Below are 21,483 nucleotides of genomic sequence, written 5' to 3'. Positions count from 1 at the left end.
TACTTATGTCAAACCAAAACTCCACCTTCACATCAATTTATATTACCCCATACTTCTTTAAGCACACTTACGTCAAGAGCCACCACTTATCAAGGAATTTTTTTTCACAAGAATCCAACTATTTTGTTTTCAATTCAAGTGGCTCTTCCTTTTTCAAAACAGTGCACCTTTCTCCTTATTTCATTAGCTCCACTCAATAGCCAAACCAACCACCCCACACTTTAACTTTTACAAAGTTCATAAACAATTCAAGTGCTCATGAGAGGTTATAATGGTTCAAATAGATGGTTAATTCAAACAAATGGGTAAGACTTGTAATGTAGTTGCCAAAGAAACAGGATTACAGGCTCAAAGGGGTTAACTACGATACATAATAATTAGGTGGGTAAAATATACATATCTGGCTCAACAAGGAAACGCCTATATCACTTCCAAGACTGAACAACACTACTATTTCGCTTTGCAAGCACACGGGGCAAGTTCTAGGCATCAAATGCACTGCACAGAATAACACCTAAACCTCACACACACATGGCACATGACTCACTCAGGATTGGATTCATCAAGACACTCTAGTCAAAGCAGTTAAGCAAAGTTAAAATCATACAATTTAAGGTACTTATACAAGAGTCAAAAACTGAGCCTAAGCGTCACAACCAAAGTACTCACTATTCTCAAGGCATAACAAAGTCAAGAGATATTGCTTCAATTCAAAACACAACACAATGGCTCCTATTCCCAAAAAAAAAAAACTAACTACACCCGGTTCAAATAAAACCCTTGGAAAAGAACCGTGGTTTAAAGAAAAACCAAGGGGTAATTGCTACACTACCTAACAAAACAAAAAATCTTTTGGTATTTTCTTTAGACTTACTTTCCTCAAGAAAACTGTCTAGAAGACCCGTCATCAGGAAAAGTCCAATCTTTTAAAAAAAACAAACACAGCTAATGTAGCATGAAAAACAACCCAGACAATCTCCTCACCCCACACTTAAAATTGTGCATTGTCCCCAATGCACATCCATACATACAAGAAGGTAAAAGAAACTCCCTGGTAGGCCAAAGGCCGAAGCACTAGCAGCTCATGGGGTACTCAGACTTCTCCCAGCTTGGTCCTTCGTGCGGGTACCTCACACTTAGTTCCAACCATTTCATTTGTTGGTGCATCCTTCCAATACCTTTGCTTTCCATGCTCCTAGAAAATAAAAAAATTGACACTACAAAAATAATCTAATAAAAAAAATAAAAGAAAGCAATAAAGCTGGGTTGCCTCCCAACAAGCGCTTGATTTAACGTCGCGGCACGACGTGAATCACTTTCTGCCTCCACTTTGAGTTTATGAATTGAACCCCAAGTTTTGCTTCAAGATTATGATTATGCTCTTGGGGCGGTACATCTTCTTGCGAGCCAAAAATTAGATAAAATCTTATGCACTTGTTGGCTCTCGACCGAGGAGTGTCACCTTGCCTAGACGGCCTTGAGAAATCCAAAATATAAGGCTCATCTACCTCTTCCTTGGACTCCTTTTTATGCTCATAAGGGTGAATTTCCATTTCACCGTCTGAACATAATGTAGAGAAGTGTTTGGAATGAGGCCCAACGCGCTCAAATACATGAACTTCAAGATTTTTAACCTCCTCAACACCAATCACACTAGAGTCAACTAAATTTGTATCTTCAACGTCCTTGGTTGACTCTAGTATTACTTCTTCAACATTGACATCCTCAAATTTTAGTTGGCTAGGTTGTTGATGTTCTACTCTGACCTCCCCACTTAACACCTCAAATTCATGCTCTTCTTGGCTACTGCCTCAATATTGGCTTGTTGAGCATTAAAAGCTCCAACTACTTGACTCAATTGAGCCTCCAACTTGCGAATAGTTGCCTCTTGCCTTTCTATGTGCAATTGTTTCTCATTGTTTTGTTCCAGAAGGCACTTTAGCATATCCTTGATCTCCTTCAGGTCCGCATTCCCAGGTTCTTTGTTCCTATTAACTTCACAAGAAAAGGTAGAACCATCATAGTAAGGGGTTGGGGGAAAATAAGAAATATAAGCACAACCATGAAGGTGACCATTTTTACACCACACACATCACACACATTCCACAAATAAGATTGAGTTGGTGCACATAACTCGCTCTTAGGAACATTTTGAAAATTTTGCCACGGGTGATTTCCTTCACAAAATGTATGGAGATCAATAGTAGAACTATCTACACCTAAATTCCCATAAATACAAGATGCCATGTTTCTCAAATCAACAGTTATAAAAAAAATACAAAAAAAAAATAAAACAAACTAAAAGTTCAAACTTGAACCCTAGCAATATATACAGCTACAACTACACCGTTAGTTCCCCAGCAACGGCGCCAAAATTTGATCACGCCCAACTATGCCTTATAAAAAGGACAATGCGGTCGTTGCAAATATAATCCGGTTTACAAGTCCGGAGTCGAATCCCACAGAGAACTAAGGTTTAGCTACAGTTGTTCACTATCACCAAGAAGACAAGCTTGAACAATTCCTAACTTATAGATATTAAGATTCTTCTGTTTAACTAATTAACTAACAAATTAAAATAGTAAATTAACAACTAACGATACTGAGGGTTAGAGAAAAGATTAAGGAGGTCTAGAGTTATGATTTCCCCAATTTTCGGAATCCTTCCCGCTATGTCTTCTATAATTTCGCCTAAGTATTCTCTACCGATCATGAGCACTCTTATTACCGTAAATCTCTCCCGAGTAATTACGATAATTTACTAGACGCACTCTCCCGAGCTACGCTAGCTAGCTTTTAATACAGCTCACTTCAGATCACACCCAAGGCTTCGTTATCCCTAATCCCGCCTTTAAACCCTCGGTTATTGATCTCTCATATACTCTGGGAGTGTTGTTGTTCAACAATTACCTAAATATGCACTCTCTCCCGAGTTATGCATACTAAATAGGCTCAGCTAATTGAGAGCTCTTCAACCAACCACAATATAAATGTAGTTGAACAAATAGAGAAAAGCTATGGCTCAATTATATAAAAACATAACAAGAATTTATCCTACAAAAGGTTCTATCAAAACTCTAGATAACAAATTAGCTATTCATAATATTATGTAAAACTACAATACTAAAAGTCATAACCAACAATGAAAAATAGGAAGAGGAAGAAAAAAACTCGTAGAAGAATTCTCCACCTTGCTCCCAATGTGTTCTTGTGTGACGACCCAACCCGTCGTCTCATGTATTACAGCCCCGTTTCCCCCATTTATTGCTCTTTCATGTTTTATTATCAGCAACGGATGAGTTAGAGTTTAATTGAATTGGTTTGGATAGGAAATGAGACACTTAGTCTCTTTAAGGAAGGTTTGGTTTGGAAAAGTCAACCGAATGTTGACTTATTAGTTAGAAGGCTCGGATGTGAATTCCGGTGATTCGGTTAGCTTCGGGAGGTGATTTGTGACTTAGGAGTGTGATCGGAAGTGATTTTGGAGGTCCGGAGTAGAATTAGGCTTGAATTGGCAAGTTGGCATTTTGGCGAATTCCGGTGGACAGGTGGGATTTTGATCCGAGGGTCGGAATGGAATTCCGAGAGTTGCAGTAGCTCCGTTAGGTGATTTTGGATATGTGTGCAAAATTTGAGGTCATTCGGACGTTGTTTGGTTGGGTTTGTGATCGAATGCGTAATTCGGAAGTTTTTAAGAAACTTAGGCTTGAATCCGATGTGAAATGATGATTTTAGTGTTGTTTGATGTGTTTTGATGATTGGAACAAGTTCGTATGCTGTTTTGGGGTAGGTTGGTGTTTTTGGTTGAGGTCCCAGGGGCCTCGGGGTGATTTCGGGTGATCAACGGAAGGATTTTTGGACTTTGAGTGTTGCAGAAAATGTACAGCTGTTGCAGGCCACTTTTGGCCTTCGCGTTCGCGGGGGTGCCCATCGCGTTCGCGTAGTTGTGATTTCTGGGTCATCGCGTTCGCGATCGTGGCCTCGCGTCGCGTAGAAGGGCCTGGGGACCCTGCCTAGTTTGTTCATCGCGTTCGCGATGAGGGAGTCGCGTTCGCGTAAGAGGACGTCCTGTGCATCGCGTTCGCGTTTGGAGTATCGCGTTCGTGTAGGAGGTTAAGCTGGACCATCGCGATCCCCGAACACGATCCCGGCTTAATTATCTAGGAGCATGGAGGTTAAGCCGTACTTAATTATCAAATTTGACCCCCGAACACGATCCCGGCTTAATTCCTTGAGCTTTTACTCAGACTTCAGAGCTCCAAATAACTTGAATTCATTCCATAACATCTATATAGCTCGGAATCACTCCTACAAGGCATAAAACACACAATTAGTGCAAAACACTAGCGATTAAAGTGCAAACTCAATTAAAGTGCAGTAAATTCGAGTGTAATAAGCGACTAAAATATGAAATTATACCCTATCATCAGACATACAACACATGGCATCGTCCTTAATTTCAATTTTACCTTCTATCATTTGTTATTTATCACTTTCAAAGACACAGAAATTGTATTATTTATCGAATATATAGCAATTAAATTGCGATATTTTGGAAGAAAATGCATGGCGCATTAATTGTAACACCAAAAGTGGAGATATTTTTGAATATTCATGAATATAAAAAAGCCAGTAAGGAAAAGGATTAAAGCATGTAAAATATATTTTCCTATTATATAAAATTCCAGAATGCCAAAATGCAGATTCAAGAGGCGCTGTTATTATTTCAAGCGTTTGGCGTATGAAAACAATTATCACGCAAATAAAATGACTGTGTAAGAATATTTCACAAAATTCATACGTGTAGTTTAATTGTTTATAACAACATGCTTGCCCCTTCTAAAAATAAAGTTTAAGTTTGTATCTCGATGGTTTTACAAGAAATTGCCAATATATATTTTGACCAGTCTCATTAGGTTATGTTGTTTTTCAGATCATTAAGCTATGTTTATATTGTAAAGGCACATTATAATACAATTATAATTGACTTTTTAAATGATTTAATTGTGTTCCTACATTTTACGTGTATAACATTTTACTTAAAAATTGATTTTTAAGTTACTTGTAAAAATACTTTCTAAATTCATGCATAAACCTAGGTCTTATAAACTCTAAAAGAAAAATGAAGATATAGAGAATGTATGTAGAATTTGTTTACCCTTAAAAATGGATAACAATTGAATTTATACGCGATTTTAAGGATACGTGGATTAATTCGATACAAGTGATTAATGACGTTAGATAAGCAAATAAAAAATAGAGTAAATAGCCAAACCAATAATAAGACTGGTCCGGGCTCGGTTAAAAACTTAACAAGAAACCTATTTTCAGTTCCGAGCTTGGCACTTATGAACAAAACAAGTACTTTGAATAATTTTTAGAAACAAAGAGAACAGATGTATATTGTCTTGACATGCGTGTTACAGAGTGTGTGATGAATGATTAGCTTCCCCTTTATATATTAGGGGAGTTTTACCCTAAGTACAATTCTAAAAAAGGTAAAAATCTTTCTTCTTGCTAATCACAGGTCTATCGCTGATTCGGGCCGAGATTCACGCAGTGATATCCGGTTGTGAACAGATATCATGGCCCTTTGTTAATAGTGTGCGGTCGTTTGGCAATGCTTTTCGAGGTCTCGTTGTTCAATTAGGTCCAGGCGTATGATCTCGATGGCTCCGGGAGCAGGTGTTTTGTTCGAGCTTTGATACGAGCGGCTCCTGGCTTCGATCTCGACTACACGCAGTTATGTTCTCTCTTCGTTTGTCCCATTTGAAAATCGAGGTACTCATTACCTCGGATTTTACCTGTATACTAATCAACTCAAAGACCTAAACCACCAAGGATTTAGGGTTGGATGGTACTATTCGTCCCTCTTTAATCAGAGGTTCATTTTTAAATCTAAAGTAGAAAAATCCTAATACATAGTATCCCTCTTATTAATAAGTCTCATGCGATGTAAATTTAGATTAGTCGAGATTCAATACCGAATATCAGGCGAAGAAAAATATATTTAGGGACCCAAACTTAGGGCTGTGCACGGATCGAATCGGATCAGATTTAGTACATTTCAGATTCAGATTTTGGATTTCGAATTCTAGAAAATGCAATCCGAATTATATCGGATCGGATTGGATCGGATCGGATCGGATTTTAAAGTTTGGACCGGATCGGATTTTAGATCGTATTGTTATGCCTCAAAGTTGCAAACTAATCTTTGTAAAAGAGGCAATACATTAAGAAAAATTCATGTTTATGCAATTATGAGAGTATTATGGTGCCAATATAGCTAAATCTAGCAATTGTAAAGGCAATAACTTGGAGGAAGATGTAAAGAAAGTACTGACTATCCGAAATTAAAGTGTAGTATTTATACATTGCATAATAATTTCGGAATTCGGATTGGATCGGATTAAAATATACCAATTCGAATCCGATCCAAAATTTGAAATTTAATAAACACAATCCAAAATCCCAAATTTGAAATTGAATGGATCGGTTCGGATTTCGAATATCCGATCCGAATGAACAGCGCTACCCAAGCTCCCCCTGGTGTGCTACTCCTCGCTGTCCCATTCCGACCGTTGAGTTAGCCGACAAAGTTCACACGCTACAATAAAAGTCCACAAGTAAGAGCTCTACATTTCATAGTTCATACATATCCTCTTAATATTATATATTAATTAGCACAATAAAAAAACGTTGGATACATACCTACATACAATTTGGATATAATATAGCTATCACCCCTACGTTCAGCAATATTATATAACCCCTCGTTTTATTTTAATAATTTATAGTTGCCTCATTTGACTGTTTTTGTTGACACTAGATGGATATCCTTTCACTTATTTTTGGGCACAAGATGGACCAGAAGGTAGTCATGCACTTAAAATTTCGGAAAAAACGCACGCACTTCATGTGTCAATTACGTAGTAGAATCTATTTATTACTCGTTGATGACTTACATAAAACTTATTTGACATCGTACCTTTAAGAAAATACATCTGGGTGGAACATATATCTAACTTAAAATTTAAAGATTCAAAGTACACAAAAGTAACAAACATCCCCTTTATTACCGATCTAAATGCATACAAAAATAGGACACAAATAATAATTATAGTTCAATTCAAGCAAGATATAGTCATTTATATAAATCTTTATCGATTATTTCGTTTTATTTATTAAATCTCATTCCAACTAAAGATATAAAAAAAATTAAATATCTTTTCTCTCCTTGATAAGGTCAATTTTCCATCAACTATAGACGAAAAGAGATTGCATTTATTAGCATTCTTTTCTTTGTTCGAGAAACACTCAACAAAGGGGAAAAAGAAGGTAATAAATAATGTATGTTTTTTGATTAAAAAATATATGTAACTCATATGGAGTTAAAAACTGCTATGAAAATAGTGGAAAACAATCATAAATAATCAAGAAATATATTTAAGAAAAAACAAATTAATCTAGGGTATAATACATCAAAAAAACAATACAAATTAACATACCTAATACATCAAAAAAAAAAAAAAATTAAGCTAGGGTATGAGTATAACGATCTGTAAAGCAAAATTAACAGGCAATTAGGTAATTGCTTAAAGTAAAAGGGAGATGTCAGTAATATTATCAAAATAGAAGGACTTTTTTTACAATTTATTTATTGTTTAAAAAACAGAAAAGAGCTTTCACTGTGTCACTTTACAAAAGCATCTGAAACGTTATCGTACACACCAGTATTTTGCATTCCCAGTCCTCCTTTTTCTTCCCTTTTTCCATCTCCGGCAGCTCACAGCTCACTCCAATTTTTTCCACTCAACTCCACTCCAATGTGTAAAACCCTAGCTAAAAATCTTTAAAGTTAGGGTTTCAAATTTGCAATGGGGAACTGCTGCAGATCTCCGGCAGCTGTCGCAAGAGAAGACGTGAAGTCTTCAAACTTCTCCGGCAACGATCACGGCCGGAAAGACAAGTCCAGCGCCGGAAAATCGCAAAAACCGGTAACCGTGTTAACCGATGTGAAAAATTCGAATGTTGAAGAGAAGTATTTAGTTGATAGAGAACTAGGCAGGGGCGAATTCGGAATTACATACCTTTGTATAGATCGTAACAGTAAAGAGCTTTTAGCTTGCAAGTCAATTTCGAAACGGAAGCTACGAACAGCTGTAGATGTGGAGGATGTGAGGAGAGAAGTAGCCATAATGAAGCATTTGCCGGTGAATTCAAATATTGTGAGCTTTAGAGAAGCGTGTGAGGATGAAAATGCGGTGCATTTGGTTATGGAATTGTGCGAAGGTGGGGAATTGTTCGATAGGATTGTGGCGCGAGGACATTATACTGAACGAGCTGCTGCTGCTGTTACACGGACGATTATGGAGGTTGTGATGCTTTGTCATAAGCATGGTGTGATTCACAGAGATTTGAAACCTGAGAACTTTTTGTTTGCTAATAAGAAGGAAAATTCGCCTCTTAAAGCTATTGATTTTGGCTTGTCAATTTTCTTCAAGCCAGGTAAAAATGAAAACTCTAGTTGTGTTTCAATTTGTTAGCCATTTACCCAGATTATTGTTCATGTCCTTTGTTTTTATCATGTTTGAGAATGTAGACTAATACGATTTAGATAGTACATTGTACACTACACTGTCACATACTTTCCTTTTTAGTCTATCCCAAAAAATGACACATTTCTATATTTAGAAACAATTTTACTTTAAAGTTATCATTACCCCTAATGAGATGATTTATATCCATACAAATATCTATGACTTGTTTGAGACCACATGTTCTAAAGTCTTTATTTCTTTCTTAAGTTGTGTGTCTGTGTCTAGTCAAATACCATCACATAAATTGGGATGAAGTATGAGTTAGATAGATATTATGTATGTATTTGTTTAGGTGTATGATCATTAGAAGAGTTATCAGTTTTAGATGAAAAGACTAACAATCATAATGATCATTAAAAGAGTTATCAGTTTTAGATAAATGACTAACAATCATATCATGCAGTTAGGACAATTTACTATGGGAATGACATTAAGGTTATCTGCTGATGTTACGTACTTTTCTAGGAAGAGGAAATGTACAAGTGAGTTAAGGTATTGGTGCCTGACAAATGTGTCATTGTTGTGTAGGCCGTAAAACTTCTATGTGACTTTAGATAAAATTTGGTGGACCCTTTCATAAATATTAATATCCCAAAGGTTCAGTGGGTAGAACAAACAAGTTGCTAAGCTTGTAATAAGTTATATTCAGTTGATGCTGGAGAAAAACTAGCCTTGTCTCCTTCATTTGTACTCTAATTTTATTAGTACAACTTACCAAACAAGCTAGCTCTGTTACTATAACTTACCAGCAGGAAGTAATGGTACATTCACTTTGTTAAACTCATTGGTTGAGTCGGGAAAAAGTTAGTTTTGATATAGGATTACCAAGCAAAGGTGATGATATTTTTACCAAGCGAAGAAAGGACTGATGGTTTCCTTGCCCTTGTTTATTCTTATGGCAGAGGATTGTTTCTTCCATCAAACCTCGGAGGCTTTTGTGAGTATTGAAATTGAATGTATCATGTTGGAAGCATTGCAGTACCAATTTGTGTATTAGAGTTTGAAACTTTGAATGTTGCTGTGATGAGAATCTCTCTCGTTCAGTTTCAGTTGATAGTGCTTCTGTAATTGCGAAAGCCAAAAGGGTTACAAACAGCACAACTTACAAATGGTCCATAATTCAGAGCTAATCTTTGCCAAGTTGCGAGTTACCTTGTCACAAAGGCTTGGCTTAACCTAAACGGGAGGATTGCATTTGGGTTTTACAAATGACCCATGAGCTGTTTCATGGATCCATTGATTGGTGGAAGGGCCTTATAAAGGAACTAAATTCTAGCAAACATACATTCCTTAGGCCATCTCTACCAATTTACCTAATACACTGTCCACACGCTTTTATCTGAATTCCATCATATTCTGGCTCAGTTAACGAATCTTGAAAGTTATTCTACCATGTACTTCCAGGAGTAAGTATAAAAAACCTTAGCTACTATTGCAGTATGATAACCAACATACTGTCTAAAGGCGCTATTGGCGAACTGTTTTTTTGCTTGTATTTGATGAACTTCAAGTTTGGCACCCCTTTAGAAGAATGAGGTTGAAGTGATATTAGACAAGACTGTGACCCCAAAATACAAACAATTTGGATATCTAGGCGCATTGTTAGAGGAAAAAGGTACGACAACTGAAGATGTTACACATGGAATGGAAATTAGGGTGATTGAAATGGAGGAATATTACGAGTGTTATACAATAGGAAGATACTTGTCAAAGTAAAAGGTAAGTCTACGTAACAATCGTCAGACAGATGTTACATGGAAGCGAAAATTGAGTTTTTTAAGTGTAACATATCTGCAAGATTAATGTCATAGAAGTTCAGGTTAATCGGTATGTGTGGTCATATAAGATTGCGTACGACATTAGAAATGATCAGATATGACAAAAGGTACATTTCGTATACTTAGGATAAAATGAGGTCCCTTTATGGATATACGATGAAAATGAAACATAAAGGATAGAGCAAAGAAAAGGTTGTCTTTGACTTGTGATCATTCTATCGCACTTACTAACCATCATTTGGAAATCTATGTGGGATGATAGACACATAAACTGGAATAGATAAACTTTTTGACAACCAAATTGATTTAGGAGCGATCTTAGGGGAAAATTTGTGTGTGTGTGTGGGGGGGGGGGGGGAGGTGACTTCTCCAGCTTTGATGTGTTATTCACGCAGAACTCCAGGTTACCACAGTATAGTTGTAGTTAGGAGTTACTCCCTCCCGTCCAGTTTATGTGAATTGATCTCCTTTTTGGTCCGTTCCAGAAAGAATGACCCTTTTCTAAATTTGAAAATAATTTAACTTAAGCTTCCAATTTTACCCACAATAAGAAGCTTTTACAGCCGCACAAATACTCTGGCATGTTTAACACCACAAGTTTCAAAAGAATTATAGCCACATAAATGTTATGCTTGTTTAGGATCAAAAATTTTAGAAGTCTACATTTCTTTCTTAAACTCCATGCCTAGTCAAATAGGTTCACATTAATTGGAATGGAGGGAGAAATTGTTAATTGTTATTCTTCTTTCTTAGATCTGGAAAGTTTAATTGGTTGTTTCCATGTTTGTAGAAATTTCTTTCCATTTTGTTTAATATTTGGGCAACAACAGATTAGATTACTAGCTAAATACCTAAGGATCAAGGTTTTCGGTGTTTCTCTCCTACAAAAGTAGACAGTTTTCTTTTGAACATGACATTGTTCTAATTGCTCAAATTTATTTTAGGCCTAAGGTTTCATTCAAATAATTTAGTGTAATTTTGTTAGACTCGACAAATTTTGTCAGTGTGCCTAGATCCCCCTGTGTAATGATGCTAACTTGATACTTAAAAAGGAAAAGAGCAAATCTGACGTTAATATATATATTGAATATGTAAGCAAATGCTTGTTCCTTTCTACTTCCCTTCATAAGGGATGTAAGGAAAAGAAAAAGAAAGAATCTTAGGTAACTATAGGTCCTGGACACTTAACCTTGTGGTACAAACAACTCTTCTCATTGCCTGATTATTTGGTACTTTGCACTGATACTTGTCTATCTTATCTAATAATGTTGATTATCTTTACTTGTTTAAAACATATTGCTCATGTTTATTGCTTAAATATGTATTTTAGGTGAGAGGTTCTCTGAAATAGTCGGAAGTCCCTATTATATGGCTCCTGAGGTGCTCAAACGAAACTATGGACCAGAAATAGATATATGGAGTGCAGGAGTCATTTTATACATTTTGTTATGTGGGGTTCCTCCTTTTTGGGCTGGTAAACTCTCTTCCTGCTCATTTTCCTCTCTATCCCCACTCCCTTAATTCCTTCATATGTACATTCTCAGATGCCCCTCTCTCATTTTATTAAAACAACTCTGTTTGTACAGAATCTGAACAAGGTGTTGCTCAGGCCATCTTACGTGGGGCGATAGATTTCAAACGGGAACCCTGGCCAAGTATTTCAGAGAGTGCTAAAAATCTTGTACGGCAAATGCTGGAGCCAGATCCAAAGCTTCGGCTGACTGCAAAACAAGTACTTGGTACATAATGTTTCATATATGTTTATTAATTCTCTTGGAAAATGCCTTCCCTTTATCAAAGACAGAGCTATTGGATAGCCTAATTTGAAATGGATCAACTCTTCAATGTACTTTGCATTGTGCTTGAAACATACATGCATTTTGTATATTAGACCGGTTGACAAGATGACTGACTTGGAGGGTCCAGTTACGACTATTAACCAAGAAAATTGGTAGGTATGAGCATATAAGATCACACCTAATAACGGACCAACAATGGCATCAACAGGATAATAACCAATCGATTGAGATAGCCCTATATTTCTTCTGTTCATTGATTTTGCTATCTAAACTTGTACCTAAAACTAACAAGCGTCATTCAGATGCTAGAGAGGTGCTGTTTACCTTCTCTCTACTTCTTGAGCATAAATTATTGTCTGTAACTTGTCTAGTGCGTAGCCTTATCTTTATGGGAGAAAGCTAAGCAATAGTGTAACCATTGAAGAGACGTGCAAGCTCCATAAAGTGGTGAGAGCTTTTTTCATAATGCCTGAAAATGAAGTAAATTTAGTGCCATTTTAATCTCTCATCGTTACAGCCATACCTCTGTGCTAAGCTGCTCTAACTGTGAATTGCCATTTTTGTGGGATGTCAAGTCATTGAATCTCTGCTCATGTTGGACAGAGTGGTGTAACTTAGATATAAGCATCTTAATAAGCTCAAACTTCCACTTTCCATTATGAGGAATTCATTAAATCGCACGCTGTAGCATTCTTGAGCCTTATAGAGCTTCAAGGATTAAAGAAGTTTTTTTTGGAAGTCATGGGTCCCACCAGACAATGATTGGAAAAAACAAAGGAAATGGTACTTTGAACCTCTAGCAATCTGTAAATTTGGGATGAAGAAGGATGAAGACAAGGAAAAAGCACGGGCACATCGATGTAGATTTTAGCATCCATTAGATTGGAGGAAAGTATGATCTTTGATATGGAAATTAGTTGACAAAGGAAATACAAAGAAAGAAGTGGCAATGCATATTTCCTTTCAAACTACTACAGTGAGGCAAGACCTAGTAAGGTCTTGCTTGTATAAGAGTTAATTTGGAGACGTAGTAATCAACTGCCAGTTAAATACAGCAGAAGCCTAATCTGACCCTCTTGTATTTTGTGTATTGAACAAGTTCTCTATTCTTGTAGAACACTCTTGGCTTCAAAATGCTAAGAAGGCTCCCAATGTTCCCCTTGGAGATGTTGTGAAGTCAAGACTTAAGCAATTTTCTTTGATGAATAGGTTTAAGAGGAAAGCTCTGAGGGTGGGTTCATTTATCTGACACTCTTTTTTTCCTTTATTTAGCTTTTTCGCTTCTAGGACAATTAAAAGAGTCATATCCAAATGCAGGTGATTGCTGATTTCTTGTCTAATGAAGAAGTTGAAGACCTCAGAGAAATGTTTAGCAAGATAGACACCGATAATGATGGTATTGTTTCAGTCCAAGAACTTAAAGCTGGACTTCCAAAGCTCAACTCACAGCTGGCAGAATCTGAAGTACAAATGCTTGTTGAAGCCGTGAGTCTACCTACCTATTCCTTGATGAAAAAAAAACCTTTGTAATTTGAATTTCCCATTTTTTCGGAGGTTGGCATATTGATGCTGCTCAGCATCTTAAAGAATGCTTCTGGTATTAGAGGTGATAACATCTGCATCAGTTGTCATTTCACATGATATGTTTATACATAAACAAGTGAGGTTTCCATTTTCTGCTAGGATATTTTTTAGCAACCTTTTTGTTCTAGAATATCCAATTGTCGAGAGGAGTTATATATCCTGCTATTTTTCATGGGAATCAGCTGAATAAAAATATCGAATTTTGAACTAAGGAAAAGAAAAGAGGAACTAGAAGAAGGGACAAGGAGAAAAGTAAGTTTCAGAGATTTATGCTTTAAATGATTTGAACTTCGTGTTAACATTAACTGGTCTTCTTTTCTAAGTTCTGTGAAAAAAACTCTTGAAAAGAACTTTGCCTAGCATAGTCGACGAGTTCTTGTTTAGTCTTCTCGTCCTGTTTATATCTGGTTGGAAATATAGAATCCTCCTTTTTTCTGTTCTCACTTCTGCTGTGTTTAAATTGTCGTCTTCCAGTCACAGTCTTTGGCTCTATTAATATCTGCAATTTAGTTGATATAAGCTGGTTAAGATGGGTAAGCAGTCCTGTTGTTTTTTTGTTTGCTTATGTAGTTCATTGCAGCTAATATTACTAAAATGTCATCACTGATCAAGTTAGTTAAATATATTTCACTGATTGCCCTCTTTTCTCTATTCCCAAAGAAAAGTAGAAGAAAGGAAATAAGAAATTAAGCAAGAACGCCGTAAAGATGGGATACTTTGTTTCATGCAGATTGATACCAATGGCAAAGGGACCCTGGACTATGGGGAATTTATTGCTGTTTCACTCCATCTTCAAAGGATGGCTAACGATGTACATCTGCACAAGGCTTTCTCCTACTTTGATAAGGATGGAAATGGTTACATTGAACCAGATGAGCTTCGAGATGCCTTGATGGAGGATGGGGCAGATGACTGCGCCAATGTGGCGAATGACATTTTCCAGGAGGTTGATACAGACAAGGTGAGCATGCGGCAAACCGAAAAGCCTCTGCTACTGACATGTATTTATCCTGGGATAGTATTTTCCTTATCTTCACTCTCTACAAATGCAGGATGGGCGCATCAGCTTTGAAGAATTTGCGGCCATGATGAAAACTGGGACAGATTGGAGAAAGGCTTCACGACATTATTCAAGAGGGAGATTTAATAGTCTAAGTGTGAAGCTAATGAAGGATGGTTCGCTTAACTTGGGAAATGAGTAAGGTTTACATTTCATTCATCAAAATGAAGTCTTGTATCGATGTGTATTTGATCTCTCGCCATTGTTTTCTGGGGTACCCATTAGATTGTTTGCTTGCCAGGATGGAAAAGAGGCGACTTCATCTGGCTAACCTTTGTAACCATTTGAAACACAGAATGTATCCTATCCTCTTCCTCTTGACAATTGTTCCCCACACAAAAAGAAAAAAAAAGAATTTTTTTTATTCTGCAGCATAAGTTTTGTACAAAAGCATATTTTTCTTGTTTCACCGTTGTTTGTACCTATATGATTTGAATGTCTTACCGCAGTTTCGGGCAGGTGAAAGCGATCAGTAATTCTATCAGATTTTCGTCTGCATTCTTCTTAGCAACGTTGATGTAAAAGAACAACTTTTTTCTTTTGACATCTCTCGCATTAAGCTGGTGCTTTCCTTTTTCCTTTCTGTCTTAATTTGTATCTGCTCTCTGATATATTGGAACCTGAATGTTAGTAACTGCTTGAACATGAGAAAATCTGAAAATAGTTAAGTAGTTTGGATTTTGAGTACAATAAGTTGGGATATTTGAGAGACATATGACTTGCTAAATGATATAAGAATGATAGATTAAGAAAGAATCAAGTTAAATAAGAAATATAGCAAACATCCATAAGACATGGTTATTATGAGGGAAAAAACTGACAATAAGAGGAAGTTACAAACGACAAAAAAAGAAAAAAAAGAAAAGAAGAAGAGTCAAGGAATATAACGCCTAGTACCTTACACCATAAAAAGGAAAAACGAAAAAACACATGATTTCAAAAGACTTTTTTCTCTATTATGTGTATTTGTTTCTTTACAACAATATTGCTAATACTTTCCCTCCTTTTTCCTTCTTCTAACCTATGTAATAATCTTCTCTTGTCAAGTATGCCTGCTTTAAGATCAAATCAGATTTGCTTTTTTAAAATGGAATCGTTCTCCAACCTGATAGTGGAGTGATTAAGCCGTTCAAACATAATGATTTTAGTTCCGAGAATTATTGATAAAGATATTTATGTATATTTTGATAAGGTGGTTAATTGCTAGACCTGTGACTAACTAAATAATTTAAAAAAAATTAGTGATAAGATGAAATGAACAATAAGAAAATAAAAATTGTTAATAGATTTTTTTCTAATTAATTTGTAAATATTTATTATTTATCTCTTAAAATCTTAGATTATCGAATTACTATCTTAGAAATGTTACTATAAGTAGCTATCCGACCATTACCCAACTCAAAAAACGGGAACAAATAAAATATTCATCTATATTATTTGGATTTGAGTAGGAAGAATAAATTGTATTGTGATGCAAGGAAAATCAGAACTAGCGTCTTGCAACTTATTAAAAAAAATGTATTTGGATAATATAAATTCATTTTGATATTCATCTTATCCAAATTTTGCTGGAAAAACCTAGTACATTAATCTTTTTGGTTAGTTAATCACAACAATTAAAGAGTAAAAAATCTTCAATCTTGTTTAAATCTAGCTCTGATATCACAAATAATTTTCAATCTTGGTTTAACCCAAGCTTTGATACCACAGAGAATTTTATACCAAAAAAGTCTTATAACAATTCATCAATATTTTTGTATTAGTAAAAATAGACTCGCCAAGTGGACCAGTTAAGCTTCAACACATGCCAAGTAAGTTATGATAAAAGTAAAAATGACATGGACATTGTGTAAAGAACACACCGAGCTAAGCATAATGATACCGTACCTATTAGTCCCGAAATTGATCATCATAAAGTAGCCCACGATCATGTACGGAGAATCGCTCATAATTATGAATGAGGAAAGAATCAACTAATCCCGGATTACACAGGATTTGCCATCATTACGCCATCAGTTACAAATTAGTTATGTAACAGACAGAACAAGCTAATCAGTTACGGAATTAACTCAACAACTATAGAATTAACTTATCAGTTACGGCATTTCAGCATTTACTCAGCCGTTACAAGTCTTCCAAAAGTAACAGATGGGTTGAGTAACTACTCATAATAGACACGTAATGCAAGGGGAAAGGTCACACTTTTTCACCATTGTAATAAACTAATTTGGTGTCATTGAATTCATTTTTGATTTCTCTATCACGTTATATTACAAATATTTATATCTTTTTGATCAAATCGGTTGCTTGTGGTCTGTCGTGCAAAATTAATTGCTTTTGACCTTGAAATTATTTTTTTGGTTAAACATTTTATACTATCATTTATACTCTATCCTATTACATGACAGTTACGTTAATTAATTTTATCATTTACTTTAGCCCAAGGAATATTTTTATTTTATTATAGTCATTATATTAACTTTTTTACAATATTAGTTTCTATATATATAAGATAAAATATATTTTTAGTGTAAGTTGATTTATACAGGGAAGCCAAAACAAAAATTTTAAATATGGACCGAGTCACATTAGTAATTCAAATCAGCTCCAAGTAGCCAATCACGTGAAGCCACATCATCGATCCAGGTGAAAGAAACACACTTTCAAGTGAATATACACACCCAACAGACACAATTAATCTCATATATTGTATCAAAATTAATCTAATAGTCACTTTAAGTTAACCCTGCTAAATTATCTAAATAATCCTCATCCCTAAAATACTCGCAACCTACTTTAGGGTTTCTAATCAATCTCATCCCTCCTTTCCTTCTCTCTTGTCCACCAAATCCTTTTTTTTTGGACCTTTTCTATATACTAGTTTCTAGACATGTGCGTTGCATGTGTATCCCTATCTCGTATCTTGCAGTACAAAGTTTTTGAACGACTTAAATAAAGGGGATAAATGCTACCTGGAAAATGAATTGTGTAACCAATATGGTATTAAACTCAAAATAATTGGATATGTAGATAAGTTTTTGAAAATTAAAATCGAGTAACAGGGATATCGAATTTGTGTACCTATTAACAACAACGGAAGTTTTGCAGAATCTGTTCCAATCAATTGCCCGAATCCGACTTCGTCTCTCTTGGAAACGAAGTTCTTGTTCACGATCTAAATACCTTGTTTATCACAATGTGTTTTCTTGAGGGAGAATCACTTCATTACGTCTTTTTTCTCTGTTGAGGAAGAAAGGTATATATAAAGGAGAGAGACGAGCATTAAGAGCTACAATATTCTTACACCTTTTAAGGTTGTTTAATAACTCTATGTAGAAATCCAATCACATGCGGAAATGATTTACTACTACCATGAGGATCTTATTATTACTCGCAATACCCCAGACATTGTTGGCTATTCTAGTAGTTAGTTATCCGATCCCTCATCCTCAAGAAGAGGCGAACTCGAGTTCATGTTTAACTTTGTATCCACAATTACACCCAATACCCTCATGGTAAGTGTAATGGTCGACCTATGAATACAGGTAAAATTACTATATTTTAGTCGTCTTCCCTTTCTACTCGAATCTTTCCATTCCAAATCAACTGCTTTCCTAGATATGTACTGCATTGCCGAATCACTCATGGCTATTAGTGACATGCTAAAGTAGCAACACTGATTGACACTTCAAGAGACAGTAAAAGGTCAAAGGGTATTCTAATAAAAGTTGATATAACTTCTTTGGGATCTCACACAATGAAGAAGCAGGGATTCATTCTTTCATTATTCCATGGTCGATAGCACACGTGGTATGAAGCACATGTTACAGTGTTCTCACCTTATATTGGCGCGTGTGCCTAATTCTTTTAATCATTCAACACCGTACAAATCTTGGTCTAGACACCTCCAAATGTCTAACCTGAGTTTCTCACTTCAATAATCCTCAAACCATCTTCTTAGAGAAACTTCCTTCTGGCTTACAAAACAAGTCATAATGGAATAGTGAAATTCGTAAGTTTGATTAGTTGTCAAGACCGACCTCTACAAGTAAATATAACCTCACATTATCCAAGGTTTCATAAGGTCTCATCTCTTCACAATTCTTAACGTAAGATTCGATTGCTCGTGTGAGAGAGCCAACCTCGCGACTTGTTCGACAAACTTTATCAACAAAACATTCATCATATACATACGAGATATAAGCATAATTCAAGAGTCAAATATTGATGAGCATATTATAATACTTAAGTCATTTTACAATACATAAATATGTTCATATCCTTCGCAAACCTAGAGCCATAACATGTTTCTCAAACAGGTCTCTAGATATCGCCTTTGTAAAAGGATCAGCTATCATGTTTCACGTAGGAATGTACTGTAAATTTATCTCTCCACTTGCTACTATGTCTCTCACAAAGTTATACTTGATGTCAATGTGTTTGGTCTTGCTGTGATACTTAGGATCTTTTGTATATGCAATAGCCGCTTGACTATCACAATATAGAGTCATGAGACCTTGAGAGTTCTTTGTAATATCCAAATATTCAAAGAATCTCTTCAACCAAACAGCTTCTTGTACTACAGATGCACAAGCTATGAACTCAGCTTCCATTGTTGAAAGGGCTGTACAGGTTTGTTTCTTACTTTTCCATGATATAGTACCACCATTAAGTAAGAAGGCACAACCAGATGTTGATTTTCTATCATTCCGGTCACCAGCCCAATCAGCATCTGTATATCCTCTCAAGTATAAATTATTTCCACTATAACATAGTGAATAATCTGCAGTTCCCTTCAGGTATCTGAAAATTCTCTTCATAGCTTTCCAATGATCTCTTCCAGGAATGGATTGATACCTGCTAACCAGACCTACGGCATAACAAATGTCTGGGCGAGTACACATCATAGCACACATCAAGCTCCCGACAACACTTGAATGTGGAACTCGAGACACGTCTTCCTTTTCATTTTCAGTCTTGGGACACATTTCAAGGCTTAAAGTTTCACCTCTCGCTATATGAGTATCCATGGATTTGCAACTATTCATGCGAAAATGCTCCAAAATTTTCTTTATATAAGTTTCTTGAGATAGACTCAATAACTTTTTGGAACGGTCTCTTTGGATCTTAACGCCAAGGATATAGTCTCCCTCGCCCATATCTTTCATGTCAAATGACTTTGAAAGCCATGACCTGATAGTTTTCAAATACTCCAAATTGTTTTCGGCCAATAAAATATCGTCCACAAAAAGAGAAAGAATTAAAAACATCCCATTGGACTTCTTCACATAAATGCAATGGTCTTCATCGATCATGGTGAAATCATATGAGATCACCTCCTTGTGAAATCTCAAATACCATTGCCTTGAAGCTTGCTTCAGGCCATAAATAGATCTTTTCAATTTACAAACCTTCTTTTCTTGGCCTTTAACGATAAAGCCTACAGGTTGTTCCATGTAGATTTCTTCGTTTAGTTCTCCATTGAGAAAAGCTGTCTTCACATACATTTGATGTAATTCCAAATCCAAAAGTGCAACAATAGCCAAAAGTAAGCGAATTGACGTAAACTTCACAACTAGTGAAAATGTTTCCTCATAATCTATTCCAGCTTCTTGAGTAAAGCCTTTTGCCACCAATCGTGCCTTGTATCTTTCTATTGACCCATCCGCTTTGCGTTTAACTTTGAGAACCCATTTGTTCCCAATGGCTCTACACCCAGGCAGAAGGTCAACTAGGACTTTGTTGGTTTTCATGGACTCTAATTCTTCTTTCATTGCTTTCATCCACTCATATTTTCCAGGGCTCGATAAAGCCTCAGTCACAGACTTTGGCTAATCCATTTCTGTGGGAGATACCAAGATAACATAATCTTCAATTTCATAAGTACGTTTGGGTATATTTTTCCTGGCACTCTTTCATAGTTGAAATTCAAGTTCGTCAGAAGGATTTTGGGATTGAGAGTTCCCACTCCCACTCGGATCAAGAATAAGATCTTGATCAATTTGATTATCAACTGTGTCAGAAGACACTTGCTGACTATCTGAGTTCAACATTTCATAAAGAGGCTCTCTATTCTTTACCTCGCCCTTCTTTGAAAAATCATTTTCCAGAAATGTGACATCTCGCGATTCAATCTCACTAACACTTCCATCCTCTAATTCACCAATGAACACATATCCTTTGGAGTGTTCTGAATATCTTATAAAGATACATTTCTTGCCTTTTGGACCTAATTTACCAGACTTGCTAAAAGAATCTTTTACATATGCAGCACAACCCCAAGGTCGTAATTCCTTTAAGTTTGGTTTGTGACTAGTCCATAGCTCATAAGGAGTGGAAGAAACTGATTTAGAAGGCACTTTGTTCAATATGTAAGTTGCAGTCAATAACGCATCTCCCCAAAAGGAGATAGGTAAATTTGCCTGCGCCATCATGGACCTTATCATGTCCAGTAGTGTTCTATTCCTCCTTTCTGCTACACCATTTTGTTGAGGTGTGTACGGTATAGTTAATTGTCTAGTGATTCTCTTTTCTTTGCATAATTCTTCAAATTCTTTTGAAAGATATTCACTCCCTCTATCGATTCTTAGGGTCTTAATCCTTTTGTCTAATTGATTCTCAACTTCATTCAAATATTTCTTGAAGCATTCAAGTGCTTCAGA

The 21,483-nt window shown here is 36.0% G+C and overlaps 1 protein-coding gene across 1 annotated transcript; it reads left to right on the top strand.

Annotated features, from left to right (window-relative positions):
• The first annotated feature begins 7,696 nt into the window (after positions 1-7,696).
• Positions 7,697-15,398, top strand: LOC109219854 (calcium-dependent protein kinase 13). Its single transcript, XM_019384322.1, has 7 exons — positions 7,697-8,508; positions 11,709-11,852; positions 11,965-12,117; positions 13,293-13,408; positions 13,495-13,662; positions 14,492-14,722; positions 14,814-15,398. Exons 1-7 carry the CDS (start codon positions 7,878-7,880, stop codon positions 14,961-14,963), a joined length of 1,593 nt encoding a protein of 530 aa, XP_019239867.1. The 5' UTR covers positions 7,697-7,877; the 3' UTR covers positions 14,964-15,398.
• Positions 15,399-21,483: the final 6,085 nt, after the last annotated feature.

This window comes from Nicotiana attenuata, unplaced genomic scaffold (genome assembly GCF_001879085.1).
Source record: "Nicotiana attenuata strain UT unplaced genomic scaffold, NIATTr2, whole genome shotgun sequence".
Classification (NCBI taxonomy): domain Eukaryota; kingdom Viridiplantae; phylum Streptophyta; class Magnoliopsida; order Solanales; family Solanaceae; genus Nicotiana; species Nicotiana attenuata.
The sequence above is the reverse complement of the archived record's forward strand: the minus strand, read 5'-3'. Positions and strand labels throughout refer to the sequence as shown.